Raw genomic sequence first — 16,865 nt, forward strand, 5'->3', positions numbered from 1 at the left:
CTGGAGGTGGGGTGTTCCTAAATGATACGGATTCTGGTTAGGTCCAAAAAGTAGATTTTAAGCTCATGTGAGTGCCCAGGGTAGATTCTGGACTTGCAGCTGTAAAGAAAAGGAGCAAGGTCAGGAACAGGCTTTCAAGTCTTATCAAAGGGCCAGGTGACATGAAGGACAGTCCCACTCATAAAAACATTTAAAGTTACCCTGGTTATAAGATCAAATTTGGTTCTTGTACAATACTCTTCTAGAAAGGACATGGAAGATCACCAATAGCCTATGACATGGCTGGCAGGCCAAGACTAGGCTAGAATGAGCTATGAACGAGGAAAATTGCCTTTATTATGCAATTGGTAAAACACACACACACACAAAATGACACAAGGGCTATGCCTGGAGGTGTCTTTTTACTTCTTTTATTGAACTCCATAAATATTTTCATAAGGCTTTGTGTCATTACAACATCATATTTTTTGTTAAACATTGTTTTTTAAAACACACAATTTTGACACTTGTTTGACAGGGTCAAACAGTCAGATAGAAGAAATGAAATAAACTGGCAAATGCAGAGCAGCAGGGGTAATCAAAATCACTGTTGCCCATCCATCCACCCCAGCCCACTCCATCTCCAAAGCACTAAAAGTTCACTATTTGGCTTCACGCTAGAATTGCTAGAACTCTCTTGTTGCTGTCTTTAAAAATCCTTTAGAGATATACACATACAAAGAAGGGAAGGAGGGATAGAGAGAGAAGTTGGATTTCTATGTTAGGACCATCCCACAGAAGGACCCATAGAATATACTAGTAAAACCTTTTGTAGAGCTAATCCAGGCCTCATTGAGTTGAGGAAAGGGAAGCTCTGGGTCATGCAGAAACAGATATTACAAATGTCTTGGGGATAGCATTAGTGTGGGGATAGAGAATAGGCTTGGAACATGAGCCCAGGTAATTGGGCTCCCCTTGAGGCTGATCCGTTTTGCTTCCATAGCTTAGGGGAATATTTCAACCAATGGTGAACTGATTTCACAAGTTATCTTACTGTTTTCACAAGTTATTTGCATCTGATGAGGCCAGGGGTTTGGGTGGATGAGAAGTGGGTGGGAAGAGATGATAATCCCTGATCCTGGATCTCTATGAACAGCCTAGGGGAGTGGGGTGGGGGATGAGGGAGCTTGGCCAAAAGAAGATGTAGATGCAGGAACTTATCTAAGCATCCTCTCTTGGTGTGCCCCCATGCCCTGGGGAAATATGTCAAGGCCAAGCCTGGTGGGAAGGAATGGAAAGTAGAAAAAGGATGTATACTCAAGGGAGGCCTACACAGCCATTGAAAAACATTATGATTGCCACGGAGGCCATTTTAGTTTAGGTGCTGGGTACGAGGTTCCTTGCCAAGGGGTCTTAAATAACTGGGTCATGCGCTGAGCAGTGGTGGCCAGTCCCGAGCCCCGGCACTCTGCCCAGCTTAGGCTTACCCTTGGCTTGCTCCTCAAGCCTGATTTGGTTGTTGTGGAATGGGATCTTAAACAGCTTACAATTTGATTTCCATAGAGGAAAACTTCCCAGGCTGGGCAGGTCCTGGTTTGGGTCAGGAGGTATAGAGCAGCGATCAAGTCAGCTATGCTGAGTGTCCTATACAGCCGTAATTTCTGCTCATTATGCTGAGGTTCTTTCATGATGAAGTCTTCTCCCACGATATCCAGGACAGATTCACAATCTCCAGATTCCTCACTAGAATGGCTCTCCTTAGTAGGACCCATCCTCACTCCTTTGTACTCCATCCTCCTTGCTATTGAAGGTCTATTCACTCAAGGGGCCATATGGAGAGGAAGAATAGGTACTGTACCCATAGGGAGCCTGCCTCTTTGTGATGGAAGTTAGTTTTTTTTCCCCAAGTATAAAGCCTACACAAAATGATACTGAGGGTAGCATCTCTGCCTCAGATCCTTTCTCCAGAAGGAAAAGTCCCCTCGGCTCCTCACTTGCTTGCTTCAAATGTTGTGGGATAGGAAAATGTTGGAAACAGGGCATTTTTTTGAGTGCTATAAGTGTGTTAACTATGCTTATACCAGCAATCCTCCTGTGACAGGAGAGCAGGATAAAGAAGGAAGACAGGGAGAGGGGGTGTAAGGAGTCATGGAAGATTATCCATGCAATCTGTTTAATGGGGTAAGTTTCACGTGACTTCAGTGTTAGGAACTACAGGTACATATCTTGGGCAGAGGCTATTTCCATGCCCGTCTTTGTTCTTTTCTATAAGAGATTACTGTCAGCCTTGGATCCTGTCCAGGTCTGTAATTTGAAGATAGTTGATGATCTTGGTCAGGTGGGCGCTGTCTTGATTTCTCACAGACTCCTAGCAATGCTGCCTAAACAATCTGCAAATGTGAAGCAGGTACAAACAGGCTTCCGAACTGATTGCATTGGGGAACCCCATCCTAAACATACTTGATGCTGGAGGCAGTTGAATCCCTCCTCTAGGAAGCAGATTCTTAGCCTCTTTGCTTCCAACTCAGATTTTTTTATGGTAGGGGAGGGACAAGCCTAGAAGAAACACTATAACCGAAGCAGCATGAAGAAGAGAATAACTGACCCAAACTAGACCCCAGATATAAAACTATTAAGACCCAGCAGTGCTGCAACATGGGACCCCCCACTGGTAGGAGAAGAAGCAGCCCAAATGCAGAATGTTCCCTAAACAGAAGTCCTCTCCAGCATCATTCTCTGATACTCCTTGCTTCTGCTTAGTTTCGATCCCTCTACAACACCTAAAATACAGTGAAAGCAATAGAAATATTGAGCAGTTATGTCACAGGGCACAATAGATCATGTCCAGACTGGCATGACTGAGGACAGAAGATGCAAGGAAAAGGCTATTTGGGGCAACTGCAGGGTTGCAGAAACATTCGCAGATGGTCAGTTGAGGGAGAGGAAAAAGGGGATCCTCCCTCAATCCAGTGAAAATTAAAAGGGAAAAAAGAAATTTGGAACTCCCAAACTCCAGCACATCAAATTAAATTCAAAAGTCATCAACATAAGTATCATCAGGAAAGTAAAAAACAATACAAACACATCTATGGTAATAATGACAAGTCAATGAATCAATCACAGGAGAGCAAAAAGATTATCTCAACAAGAAAAGGAACAAATAGAAATGTCAATTTCTGAAAGTAAAGAGGAGGGGGGCAGCAGGGCAATAATGGAAAACTTTTTAAGAAGGGATCACATATTTGGAAGTCATTGGTACTTCTTCCTACCAACTACAGATTTTACTTCCCCAAAACAACAGAAAACATTTTTGGTCCTTCTATGCACACACGCGCTTGAGTATGTGAATGTGTGTGTGTGTGTGTGTGTGTGTGTGTGTGTGTGTGTGTGTGTGTGTACACTCAAGGGTCTGTGTATGTATTTGTGCGTGTGTGTATAAATTTCAACAGTGCTTCTCCGAAAAAAGGTCCATCTATAAATATAATGTTATTTACTTTAATTTAAAATTATCTGCCTCCCTGTAGGTATTATTTTTTGAAAGGGGTTAACCTGCTGAAGTTTTGCCAGAATGGTGACTGGCTGCGCTTGGGTTCGGTGAACTCAAAGACCTGCGACTGAGCGATGCCATCAGGGACCAGGTACTGCCCCTGGTTTAATGGGTCCTGCGGTGGTGGGTAGGAAGGAGGAACGGAGCGGCCAGCGTTGACACCTAGAGTAGATGGGAGACCAAATGGGAATGGTATAAGTTAAGTAGCAGTGGGCTTCTCAAATCACCCAGTACTTACCATTTTTAAATAAATTTTACTGAAGTGTAATTGACTTACCAAGTTGTGTTAGTTTCAGGTGTACAGCAAAGTAAATCAGTTATACACATACATATATCCATTCCTTTTTAGATTCTTTTCCCATATAGGTTATTATACAGTATTAAGTAGATTTCCCTGTACTATACAGTGGGTACTCGTTACTTACATATTTTATATATAGTCATGTATATATGGCAATCCTATTCAGAACAGAACAGGCAGAGGCACACAGCATTCAGAATGCAAGGATGCTCTCTCTGCTGCTCCAAAATGCCTTCCTCATCTGCTTGTCAGTGTCTGAAATTTCAACATAATAGCTTCTTTGGTTGCCTTTGTTGGATTACTCAATCCCATTACCATGAAAACAGTATCATATTAAGCCATTATATATCATATCAACCACTGGAAGGAACCACTTCTTTTTTTTTTTTCTTGTTTTATTATTTAATTTTTTTCTGCTGTACAGCATGGGGACCAAGTTCCTCTTACATGTATACATTTTCCCGCCACCCCTTGTTCTGTTGCAATATAAGTATCAAGACATAGTTTTTAATGCTACTCATCAGGATCTCCTTGTAAATCCATTCCAAGTTGTATCCAATAATCCCAAACTCCTGATCCCTCCCACTTCCTCCCTCTCCCCCAAAGCATCCACAAGTCTATTCTCCAAGCCCATGATTTTCTTTTCTGTGCAAAGGTTCATTTGTGCTGTATATTAGATTCCAGTTATGTGATATCATATGGTATTTGTCTTTGTCTTTCTGTTTTCTAAAAGCCAGTATTTTGGTTTTGTTTTGCTCTTATTGTTTTCTAGCTTTACTGAGATGTAACTGACATAGATTATTGCATAAGTTTAAGGTGTGCAATGTGATGATTCAATACATGTATATATTGTGAAATGATTACCACAATAAGGTTGGTTAGCAAAAATGACTCTCTTAGTTTGTTTCTGTTTTGCAAATAAGTTCTTTTGAATCATTTTTAGATTCCACATATTAGTGATCTCATATGGTATCTGTCTTTACCTGACTTAAGATTTTGAAACCAAACTTATGGTTTCCAAAGGTGAAATACTGGGGGAGGTATAAATTGGGAGGTTGCAATTAATATATACATATACTTATCTACGCTATATATAGCGTAGATAAGTAAAAAAGACCTAATATATAGCACAGGGAGGTCTACTCAATGTTCTGTAATAATATATATACAGGAAAAAAGAATGGATACATGCGTATGTATAACATTCACTTTGCTGTAAACCTGAAGCTAATACAACATTGTATATCAACTATACTTTAATAAAATTAAAAAAACCAGCACTCTCACCAACTCTTAAATATATAATATTGTTAATTATATTCATCATACTGTATGTTATATCTCCAGAACTTCTTCATCTTATAACTAGAAGTTTGTTCCCTTGACCAATGTCTCCCCAGTTTCTCCAATCCCAGCCCTGGCAACCACCAATCTATTTTCTGTTTTCTATAATTTGCCTTTTTTTTCTGATTGCACATATAAGTGAAGTTATATAGTATGGCAGGATTTCCTTCTTTTTATGGCTGATTAATATTCCACAGTGTGTGTTATCTCTCTGTGTGTGTGTCTTTATTAGGTATATGGTTTATAAATAGTTTATCCTATTCTTCAGGTAGCCTTTTCATTTTGTTGATTGTCTCTTGCTGTGCAGAAACTTTTTAAATTTGATGTAGTCCCACTTGCTTATAATTCTTTAATAAATGTCAAATGTATTTCAATGCACAGATCTTGAACCATATTGGTTAGACCCATTCCTAAGTATTTTACTCTTATGTGCTATTGCAAAGGGGATCGTTTCCTTAAGTTCTCTTTTGGATATTTGTTGTTAGTGAAACAACTGATTTTGTACATTGATTTTTGTATCCCGAACATTACTGAATGTCTTTGCTATTATAATATTATAATTTCTTGGAAGAATCTTTAGAATTTTCTATGTATGATATCATGCCATTTGAAAATGGACAATTTGACTTTTTCCTTTCTGATTTTAGTCAATTTTTTCTTGCCTGATTGCTCTGGATAGGATTTCCAAAGCTATGTTGAATAGGAGTCGTAAGGAGTGGCATCCTTGTCTTAGCTTAGAGGAAAAGCTTTCAACCTTTCATCAGTGAACATGATGTTATTAGAGGTGAGCTTGTCATGATAGTCATTGACTATGTTGAGGTACAGTACTTGTATATGATTTACTGAAAGATTTTATCATGAAAGGATGTTGAATTTTGTAAAATGCTTTTCCTGTCTCTATTGAGATGATCATGTGATTTCTAAAACATTTTTAGTTTATTTTATTGAAGTATAGTTGATTTACAATGTGTTAGTTTCTGGTGTACAGCAAAGTGATTCATATATATATATACACACACACGTGTGTGTGTATCTGTATATATATATATTATTTTTTCACATTCTTTTCCATTATGGTTTACCACAGGATATTGAATATAGTTCCCAGTGCTATACAGAAGTAACTTGTTTTTTATCCATTCTATATAACATAGTTTGCATCTGCTAATCACAAACTCCCAGATTATCCCTACCCAAACTCTCTCCCTCTTGGAAACCACAACACTGTTCTCTAAATCTGTGAATAGGTTTCTGTTTTATAGATAAGTTCATTCACATCATATTTTAGATTCCACATATATGTGGTATCATATGGTTTTTTCTTTCTCTTTCCAACTTACTTGGCTTTGTATGATAATCCCTATGTCTATACATGTAGCTACAAACGACATTATTCTGTTCTTTTTTTATGACTAATATTCCATTGTGTGTGTGTGTGTGTACATACCATATCGTCTTTATTCATTCACCTGTCAATGGACATTTAGATTGTTTCCATGTCTTGGCTATCGTAAATAGTGCTGCTATGAACCATAAAGGCGCATGTATCTTATGTATCTTTTCAAATTAGTTTTGTATGGAGTGGGATTGCTGGATCATGTGGTGACACTATTTTTAGTTTTCTGAGGAGCTTACATACTGTCTTTCTCTTTGGCTGAACTCAATAGCACGTGCAATTTTGGCGGCCAGGGTTTGAACTTGTACCACTGCAGTGACCCCAGCCACTGCAGAGACAATACTGGATCTTTAATCCACTGCACCACAAGGGAACTCCTTCATATTGTTTTTCATAGTGGCTGTACCAATTTACCTTCTCATCAACAGTGTAGGAGGGTTCTCTTTTCTACATAGCCTCTCCAGCACTTATTATTTGTAGACTTTTTAATGATACCCATTCTGAGTGGTGTGAGGTGGTGCCTTACTGTAGTTTTGATTTCCATTTCTCTAATAATTAGCAATGTGGAGCATCTTTTCATGTGCATACTGGCCATCCATAGGTCTTCTCTGTCTATTTGTCTTCTGCCCATTTTTCAATGGGGCATTTTTGTTGTTGAGTTGTATGAGTTGTTTGTGTATTTTGGAGATTAAGCACTTTTAAGTTTCATCATTTGCAACTATTTTCTCCCATTCTGCAGGTTTTTTCATTTTGTTTATGGTTTCCTTTGCTGTGCAAAAGCTTATAAGTTTGATTAGGTCCCATTTGTTTAGTTTTGCTCTTACTCCTCTTGCCTTGTAAGACTGAACTAAGAAAACATTGGTACAATTTATGCCAGAGAATGTTTTGCTAATGTTCTCTTCTAGGAGTTGTGTGCTATCATGTCTTATACTTAAATCTTAAGCCATTTTGAGTTTCTTTTTGTGTATGGTGTGACAGTGTGTTCTAATTTCATTGATTTACATGCAGCTGCCCAATTTTCCCAACACTGCTTGGTAAGGAAACTGTCTTTTCTCCATTGTATATTCTTGCCAACTTTGTTGAAGATTAATTGGCCATAGGTGTGTGGGTTTATTTCTGGGCTCTTTATTCTGTTCCACTGATCCATATGACTGTTTTTGTGTCAATACCATGCTGGTTTAATGTAGCTTTGTAGTATTGTCTGAAGTCTGGGAGGGTCATGCCTTTTGCTCTTTCCTTTATCTTCAGTATTGCTTTGGCAATTTGTGGTCTTTTATGTTATATATAAATTTTAGAATTATTTGTTTTAGTTCTATGAGAAAAGTTATGGGTAATTTGACAGGGATCCCACTAAATCTATACATAGATTTACATAGCATGGCCATTTAAACAATATTAATTCTTCAAATCCAGGAGCATGGAATATCTTTCCATTTCATTGTCATCATCAATTTCCCCTATTAATGTTTTATAGTTCTCAGTGTATAAGTGTTTCATTTCGTTGGTCAGCTTTATTCCTAAGTATTTTATTTTTGATGTGACTTTATTTTTTAATTTTTTAAAATATAGCTGAAATACAATGTTTCTTCAATTTCTGAATAGCAAAGTGACCCAATTACACTCAGTTCCCTATCCTGTATAGTAGGGCCCTGTTGTCTATCCACTTCAAATATAACAGTTTGTATCTTAAAATCCCAAACTGCCTGTTCATCCCACTCCCTCTCCTCTCCTTCCTTGGCCATGATCTGTTTCTGTTTTGTATATGGGATCATTTGTGTCATATTTTAGATTCCACAAATAGGTGATATTATATGGTATTTGTCTTTTTCTTTCTGGCTTACTTCACTTAGTATGAGAATCTCTAGTTCCATCCATGTTGCTGCAAATGGCATTAATTTGTCTTTTTCAAGGCTGAGTAGTATTTCACTGAATATATGTACCAAATCTTAATCAGTTCATCTGTCAATGGACATTTAGGTTGTTTCCATGTCTTGGCTATTATGAATAGCACTGCGAAGAACATAGGAATTGATTGGATCATATCGTAGTTCTATATTTAGTTTCTGAGGTACCTCCATACTATTTCCCATAGTGTTTGTATCAATTTACATTCCCTCCAACAGTGAATAAGGGTACCCTTTTCTCCATACCCTTTCCATTTGTTATTTATTGGCTTGTTAATGATAGCCATTCTCACTGGTGTGAGGTGGTACCTTATTGTAGTTTTGATTTGCATTTCTCTAATAATACTGATGTTGAACATTTTTTCATGTGCCTGTTGGCCATCTGTACATCTTCTTTGCAGAACTATTAATGTGATTTTAAAAGGGATTGATTTTTTTTAATTTTCTCCTTCTAATATTTCATTTTTAGTGTAAAGTTAGGAAACAGATTTATTCATATTATTATTGTATCCTGCTAGTTTGCTGAATTTTTATTAGTTCTGGTAGTTTTTGTGTTGAGTCTTTAGGTTTTCTATATATAGTACCATGTCATCTACATATAATGACAATTTTACCTCTTCCTTTCCAATTTGGATACAGTTTACTTCTTTTTCTTAGCTTAATTTTATGGCTAGGACTTCCTTGATGAGATGGGCATCCTTGTCTTGTTCCAGATTTTAGTAAGATAGCTTTCAGCTTTTTATCATTGAGTATTATATTGGCTGTGAATTTGTCATAAATAGCTTTTATTATGTTGATATACGTTCCCTCTATATCTACTTTGTTAAGAGTTCTATCATGAAAGGATGTTGAATTTTATCAAATGCTTATTTTGCATGTATTGAAATGATCGTGTGGATTTTGTCTGTTGTTGATGTGGTGTTTCATATTGATTCATTTGCATTTGTTGAACTATCCTTGTGACCCTGGGATAAATCCAACTTGGTTGTGGTATATGATTATTTTTTAATTTGTTGTTGGTTTTGGTGTGCTACTATTTTGTTGAGTATTTTTGCATCTATATTGATCAAAGATACTGTCCTTTACTTTTCTTTTTTGGTATTGTCTTTGTCTGGTTTTGTTATCGGGGTGATGGTGGCTTCATAGAATGATTTTCCAAATGACTTTGGGAGAATGACTTTTCTGTTCTCTTCGATCTTTTGAAAGAATTCGAGAAAGATCAGTATGAGTTCTTTGTATGTTTGGTAGAATTTCCCAGTGAAACCATTTGGTTCTGGACTTCTGTTTGCAGTGAGTTGTTTATTATTGTTACTATTGTTATTATTATTATAGATTCTATCTCACTTCTAGTGATTAGTATGTTTAAATTGTCTATTTCCTCATTTTCAGAAGATTTTCCATTTCCTCTAGGTTGTCCGATTTGTTGGAATAGTTTTTCACAGTACTCCACTATGGTTTTTGGTACTTCTGCAGTATTGGCTATTTCTCCTGTTTCATTTTTATTTTATTTGGATCCTCTCTCTTTTCTTTTAGGAGAGCCTGGCCAGAGGATTGTCAATTTTGTTTACCTTTTCAAAGAACCAGCTCTTGGATTTATTGATTTTTTTTCTATTCTTTTTAAAATCTCTTTTTATTTCCTCTCTTACAATTATTGTTTCTTTCCTTCTGTGGATGTTAGACTTTGTTTACTCTTCTTTTTCTAATTCTTTTAGGTAGTAGGTTAGGTGGCTTGATATTTTTTCCTTTCTTTCTTTCTTCCTTCCTTCCTTCCTTCCTTTTCTTTCTTTCGTATTCTTTCTTTCTTTCTTTCTTTCTTTCTTTCTTTCTTTCTTTCTTTCTTTCTTTCTTTCTTTCTTTCTCTCTCTCTCTCTCTCTCTCTCTTTCTTTCTTTCTTTCTTTCTTTTTTCGAGGAAGGCCTGTATCACTAGGAACTTCCCTCTAAGAACTGTTTTGCTGTGCCACATAAATTTTATATGGTTGTGTTTTCATTGTCCTTTGTCTCAATGTATTTTTAAATTTCCTCTTTGTTTCTGTTATTGACCCATTTTATTAATAGAATGTTGTTATTTTCCATGTAATCATTTTTTTTTCCTTGTTTCTTTTTCTGTGGTTGATTCTTAGGGTTTTTTTGCCATTATGGTCAGAAAAGATGCTTGAAATAATTCCTATACCCTTACATTTGTTGAGGCTTGTTTTGTGATCTCATATGTGGATGCAAAAACAGAATACACATCCTAGAGAATGTTTCATGTGCATTTGAAAAGAATGTGCATTCTTTTATTTTTTGGGAGCATAATGTCTTAAAAATATCAATTAAGTCTAACTGTTCTTTTGTATTGTTTAAGATCACTGTTACCTTAAAGACTTTCTGTCTAGAAGATCTGTTCATTGATATGAGTGGGGTGTTAAATTCTCCTATAATTATTATATTCCTGCCAATTTCTCCCTTTATGTATGTTAGTTTTTATGTATTTGGGTGTTCCTATATTGGGTGCATATATATTAACTAGTGTAATATCCTTTTCTTGTAATGATCCTTTTATTATTATATAGCGTTATTCTTTATCTTTCTTTATGAACTTTGTCTTAAAGTCTATTTTGTCTGACATGAGTATTGCTACACTAGCTTTCTGGTCATTGCTATTTACATATCTTTTTCAGTCCCCTCACTTTTAACCTATTTGTGTCCTTTGCCCTAAAGTCAATCTCATGTGGGCAGCATATTGTAGGCTCCTGTCTTTCATCCATTCTGCTATTCTGTGTATTTTGATTGGAGTATTTAGTCAATTGGCATTTAAATCAATTATTGATAAATGTGTATTAATATTTTAAACCTTAATCTCCAGTAAGATTTTGTATTTCTTTTGTGTTGCTTTCTTTTTGTTTTTCCTACTGTGGTTTGATGGTTTTCTCCAGTATTATGCTTGTGTTTTCTTCTTGATTTCGTGCATCTATTGTATGTTCTTGATTTATGGTTACCCTCTTTTTCAAATATACTAATCCCTTTCTACATATACTAGTAGTCTAAACACTCAAACACATTTTTTTTAAAAAAACTGTATTTTCTTACTCTCCTTCCCCGTATTTTATGATTTTGGTGTTTTCTTTTATATCTTCATGTGTATCCTTTTGCTATTCATTGATTGTCATCACTTTCACAAAAATTAAAAATATTTTTAATGTGTGTACTGGCTTAAGTGATTTACTTTCTAATTGCAGCCTTCTCTTTCCTAAAGAGTCTTGCTTCATTTGTGCATAGAGAAGATATTTAATATTTCTTTGGGGATAGATTGTATTCTTTTAATTTTTGCTTGTCTGGGAAATTATTTATCTCTGCTTTCACTCTAAATGATTATCTTGCTGGGTATAGTATCTTAGGTTGCATATTTTTCCTTTCAGGACTTTGAATATATCTTGCCACTCCCTTCTGGCCTGCAATATTTCTGTAGAGAAATCAACTGATGGCCTAATGGGTGTTCCCCTGTAATTAACTGTTTCTCTCTTGCTGCTGTTAGAATCCTTACTCTTTATCTTTTGCCATTTTAAATATAATATGTCTTAGTGTAGATCTGCTTGGGTTCATCTTATTTCACACCATCTGTGCTTCCTATACCTGGATATTTATTACCTTCTTCAGGCCTGGGAAATTTTTAGCCATAATTTCTTCAAGTATATCCTTTATCCCCTTTTCTATTCTCCTTTCAGGATTCCTAGTATGCATAGCTTAACACAATTTATATTATCCCTTAGGTCTCATATTGCTTCCATTTTTTATTTGTCTTTCTTTCTGTGGTTTTGATTGTATGATTTCCATTATTCTATCTTCCTGATCGCTTATTCATTCTTCTCTATTATTCTATGCAAATTTATGTATTGCCTTTTGCTCAGCTTTCACTTAGGCAAATGAGTTTTCTAATTGTTCTTGTTTCCTCTTTATTGTTTCTATTTCCTTTTAACAGTGATCTGGATCTTTATTGATAGCCTTAAGTCCTTCAGTATTTTCAGTATCTCCTTTTTGAACTTGGTGAAGTTAGACTGAAGAGGTCTGTTTCTTTGTTTTTTCAGGGGTATTCTCATTTTTTAATTGGGAATGGTTCCTCTGCTTCTTCATTTTATTTGTATTTCTCTGACTCTGTGAGTTTAGGAGAAATAGCTATCTACAGGTTCTGCTCCCTAGGTGTTGGAGTAGAAGCCCTTGGATCTGTTTCTGAGTTAAAGTGTGATGTAGGCAGGATTGGAGTGCTCCAACTGGGCGAGGAGCCAGAGTATCCCTCCATGGGAGATGTCCACACAGGAATGTGCTCTGTGGTGTCAGCTGTTACCCACTGTCTGGGCTCATAAAGGACACTGATTTTGGCCCACCTCAACCACAGGAATTCAGGCATCCAATCTTGGTGTCCCTCAGGTGCTGTGTTCACAAAGCCACCAGCACAGATCCATAGGCACAACTCCACTGAAATCAGGTATCAGAACCACAGTAGTTGTGTACCTGAACTGCTGTGGGAGCTATGGAAGCAGCCCAGACCTCAGCCTGGCCCATGTGCACCTGCCCTAAAGCTGGCTACTAATGCCGGACCTTATATGGTCCACTCATAAATCCCATAGGCACTGAGTTTACAAATCCAGCAGTGATGGCATAAATCCATGGATCACACAGCTGTAGGGAGAGGGCTCAGATTTCAGCCCTGCTTCCTAAATTGCACAACTCCTAGGGATCAGCTGTGATTTCAGCCCTGTCTCCATGTGTGGGCAGCCCACTGGTACTTACTTGCCCCCAGAGTTTGAAGAGGCAGTGATATACTGAAAGCATACTGGGAAGAAGGCTTCTGTCTCAGGCCCTGCTCCTCCTTTTGCTCATGCATTAACAGTGGGGCTTACAGTGGTGGCACCACACATGCTGTAAGCATGCCAAGAGTGAGGCTATCATGAGCCCCACCCTTCCATTCACACGCCTCTTAACAATGGTGCTTCACTTCTACAGTGAGCCTGAGCTTCCTTCATGTATATCCCCAGTTCCAGCCAGTACCACATACTTCAGCTCTTTAGGCTATCTCTGTGCAGCCAACCACATTCCTCTCCTTGAGTCCACTCAAGCCTAAGTTTCAGCACACAGACCCTACCCACAACAGAAGACAGAGGTTTTGGGCTGCAGAACACAGGGCATTGGCATGGACTATCTATGCAGTCTGATATGCCTGCTACAAAATGGCTGCTGTGCTCTCGTCAGAGCCTTTGACGCTCCCTTTCTCTCCTGGATTATTTCCCTGCCAGGATTTGAAGGGGGTGAAGGGGGTTCTGAGGGTGTGGAGACCTTTCGTCTTTCACAGCTCCCTTCAAGGGGCACAGGTCCCATCGCAATTCCTTTTTTTCTTTTATCTTACTGGGTTACATGGAGATCATTCTTGCAATTTTGAGTGTCTGAGATCTTCCAGTTTTCAATAGGTATCCTGTGACAATTGTTCCACATGTACAAGTATATTTGATGTATTTTGGGAAGGAAGGGAGCTCCATGTCCATCTATTGTGCCATATTGACAGATGATCATGTAATTTTTTTAATCTTTCATTCTGTTAATGTGGTGTATCACAGATTTGCATATGTTGACCATCCTTCCATCCTAGAGATGGATCCCACTTGATGATGGTGTATGAACCTTTTAATGTGTTGTTGAATTTGGTTTGCAAATATTTTGTTGAGAACTGTTTCATCTATATTCATCAAGAATATTGGCCTTGGAGTTCCCATCATGGTGCAGTAGAAATGAATCTGACTAGGAACCATGAGGTTGTGGGTTCCATCCCTGGCCTTGCTCAGTGGGTTAATGATCCAGCATTGCCATGAGCTGTGCTGTAGGTTGCAGACACAGCTCAGATCCTGCATGGCTGTGGCTGTGGTGCAGGCTGGCAGCCATATCTCTGATTTGACCCCTAGCCTGAGAACCTCCATATGCCATGGGTACAGCCCTAAAAAAAAAAAAAAAAAAAAAAAGGATATTGGCCTGTAGTAGTATCTTTATCCATCTTTAGTATCAAGATAATGCTGGCTTTGTAAAATTAATTTGAGAGTATTCCTTTCACTTCAACTTTTTGGAAGAGTTTGAGAAGGACTGGTGTTAATTCCTTTTTTAAATGTTTCATAGAATTCCCCAGTGAAACCATATGTTCCTGGCCTTTTTTTTTTTTTTTTTTTTGGTGGGGGGAGAGGTTTGGCTGCTGATTCAATCTTCTTGCTCTTTATTTGTCTGCTAAGATTTTGCATTTTCCCCCAATTTGAGACATAAATGACATATTACCTTGCATAGTATTAAGGTGTACAACATAATGAATATGTACTGCAAAAAGATAAGCACATTAAGGTTACTTAACATCCATCACCTCACCTCACAGTCAACACATTTTTTTTTCTTTTCATGAGAACTTTTAAGATCTACTTTCTTAGAAATTTTCAAATATAGAGTATAGTTTGTTAACTTTAGTCTTCACACTGTACATTACTTCCCCAGAAATCATTTCTTTTACAATGGAAAGTTCGTACCTTTTGACCACTTTTACCCATTTTACTGGTACCTCACATCTAGAAAAAATCAATTTCTTCTCTGTTTCTATGAGTTTAGTTTTATTAGATTCCCCATTAAGTGAGATCATACAATATTTGTGTTTCTTAGTCTGAATTATTTCACTTACCGTAATGCCTTCCAGGTTAGTACATGATGTGGCAAAATACAAGATTTCCTTCTTTTTTATGCCTGAATATTTCTCTCTCTGTGTTTATATATTTATTTTATCCATTCATCTGTTAAAGAACACTTAGGTTGTTTCTATGTCTTGGCTACTATTAATAATACTGTAATAAACATGAAGTGCAGATATCTCCTCAAGATAGTTATTTCATTCCTTTAGATATATACCCAGAACTCGAATTGTTGAATTATACAGTAGTTGTATTTTTATTTTTTTGAGAAATCTCCCTACTGATTTCCATAGTAGCTGTACCAACTTACATTTCCACCAACAATATACAAACCTTCCCTTTTCTCTCATTCTTGCCAGCACTTGTCTTTTGATAACAGCCATTCTGACAAGTGTGAGGTAATATCTCACTGTGGTTTTGATTTGCATTTCCTAATAATTAGTGATGCTAAAGAATTTTTCATGTATCTGTTGGCTACTGGAATATTTTCTTTGGAAAAATGTCTATTTATGTCTTTTGTTCATTTTTAATTGGATTATCTGTGTAATCTTTCTATTGAGTAGCATGCATTCCTTATGTATTCTGGATATTAACATTTTTTTCTTTCTGTCTTTTTAGGGCTGCACTTGCAGCATAAGGAGGTTCCCAGGCTAGGGTTTGAATCAGAGCTGTAGCTGCTGGCATACCGCACAGCTCATGGCAACGCCAGATCCCCAACCCACTGAGCAAGGTCAGGGATGGAACCCACGTCCTTATGGATGTTATTTGGGTTTGTTAACTGCTAAGCCACAACAGGTACCCCTTGAATATTAACTTCTTATCAGATGTGTGGTTTGCAAATATTTTCTCCCAATAAGCAACCACTATTATTATTTTTAGTTTTATATATATAAATTTATGTTATCTGCAAACAGAGACAATTTTACTTATTCTTTTCTTTTACTCCTTTTTCTTGCCTAATTGCTCTGGCTAGGGCTTTTGGCACTATATAGAATAGGAGTAGTGAGAGTGGGCACCATTGTGCCATTTTTGATCTTAGAATAACTTTCAACCTTCCACCATTGAGTATAATACTGGCTGTGGTCTTGTCTTATGTGGCTTTTATTCTATTGAGATATATTCCTTCTATAACTAATTTATGGAGTGTTTTATCATTGAAAGAATGTTGCTTTTTTATTCAAATGCTTTTTAAGCATTTATTGATATTATCATATGATTTTATCTTTCTTTCCATAGATAACTTGCATATGTTGAAACATGCCTGCATCTCAGCGATGGATCACACTTGATGATGGTGTATAATCCTTTTACTATGCTGTTAAATTTTGTTTGCTAGTATTTTTTTGAGAAAATATGCCTCTACATCGATCAGGGATATTGGCCTGTAGCTTTGTTTTCTTGTAGTGTTTTGTTCTGGCTTTAGTATCAGAGTAATGCTAACCACATAAAATGAGTTCAGGAGTGTTCCATCTTCAATTTTTTGGAAGAATTTGAAATGGACTGGCATTGATTTTATGTAAATATTTGGTAAAATTCACCAGTGAAACCATCTGTTCTTGGGTTTTGCTTTGTTGGAAGTATTTTGATTGTTGATTAAATCTTCTTTCTCATTATTCATATGATTATGAATTCATATGAGTATGTTCATATCTTCGATTTCTTCATGAATCAGTCCTGGTACATTGTATGTTTCTTAGAATTTAT

At 36.9% G+C, this 16,865-nt stretch overlaps 1 protein-coding gene across 11 annotated transcripts in view; it reads right to left on the reverse strand.

Annotated features, from left to right (window-relative positions):
* Positions 391–16,865, reverse strand: part of ARHGEF9 (Cdc42 guanine nucleotide exchange factor 9) — a 418,109-nt gene continuing 401,634 nt past the window's right edge. For all 11 annotated transcript variants that reach the window (XM_021080634.1, XM_021080633.1, XM_021080635.1 and 8 more), the window contains one exon: positions 391–3,688. In XM_021080634.1, the coding sequence (XP_020936293.1) occupies positions 3,507–3,688 (182 nt within the window). In that variant the 3' untranslated portion in view covers positions 391–3,506. The remainder of the gene's footprint in view (positions 3,689–16,865) is intronic.

This window comes from Sus scrofa, chromosome X, assembly GCF_000003025.6.
Source record: "Sus scrofa isolate TJ Tabasco breed Duroc chromosome X, Sscrofa11.1, whole genome shotgun sequence".
Lineage (NCBI taxonomy): Eukaryota > Metazoa > Chordata > Mammalia > Artiodactyla > Suidae > Sus > Sus scrofa.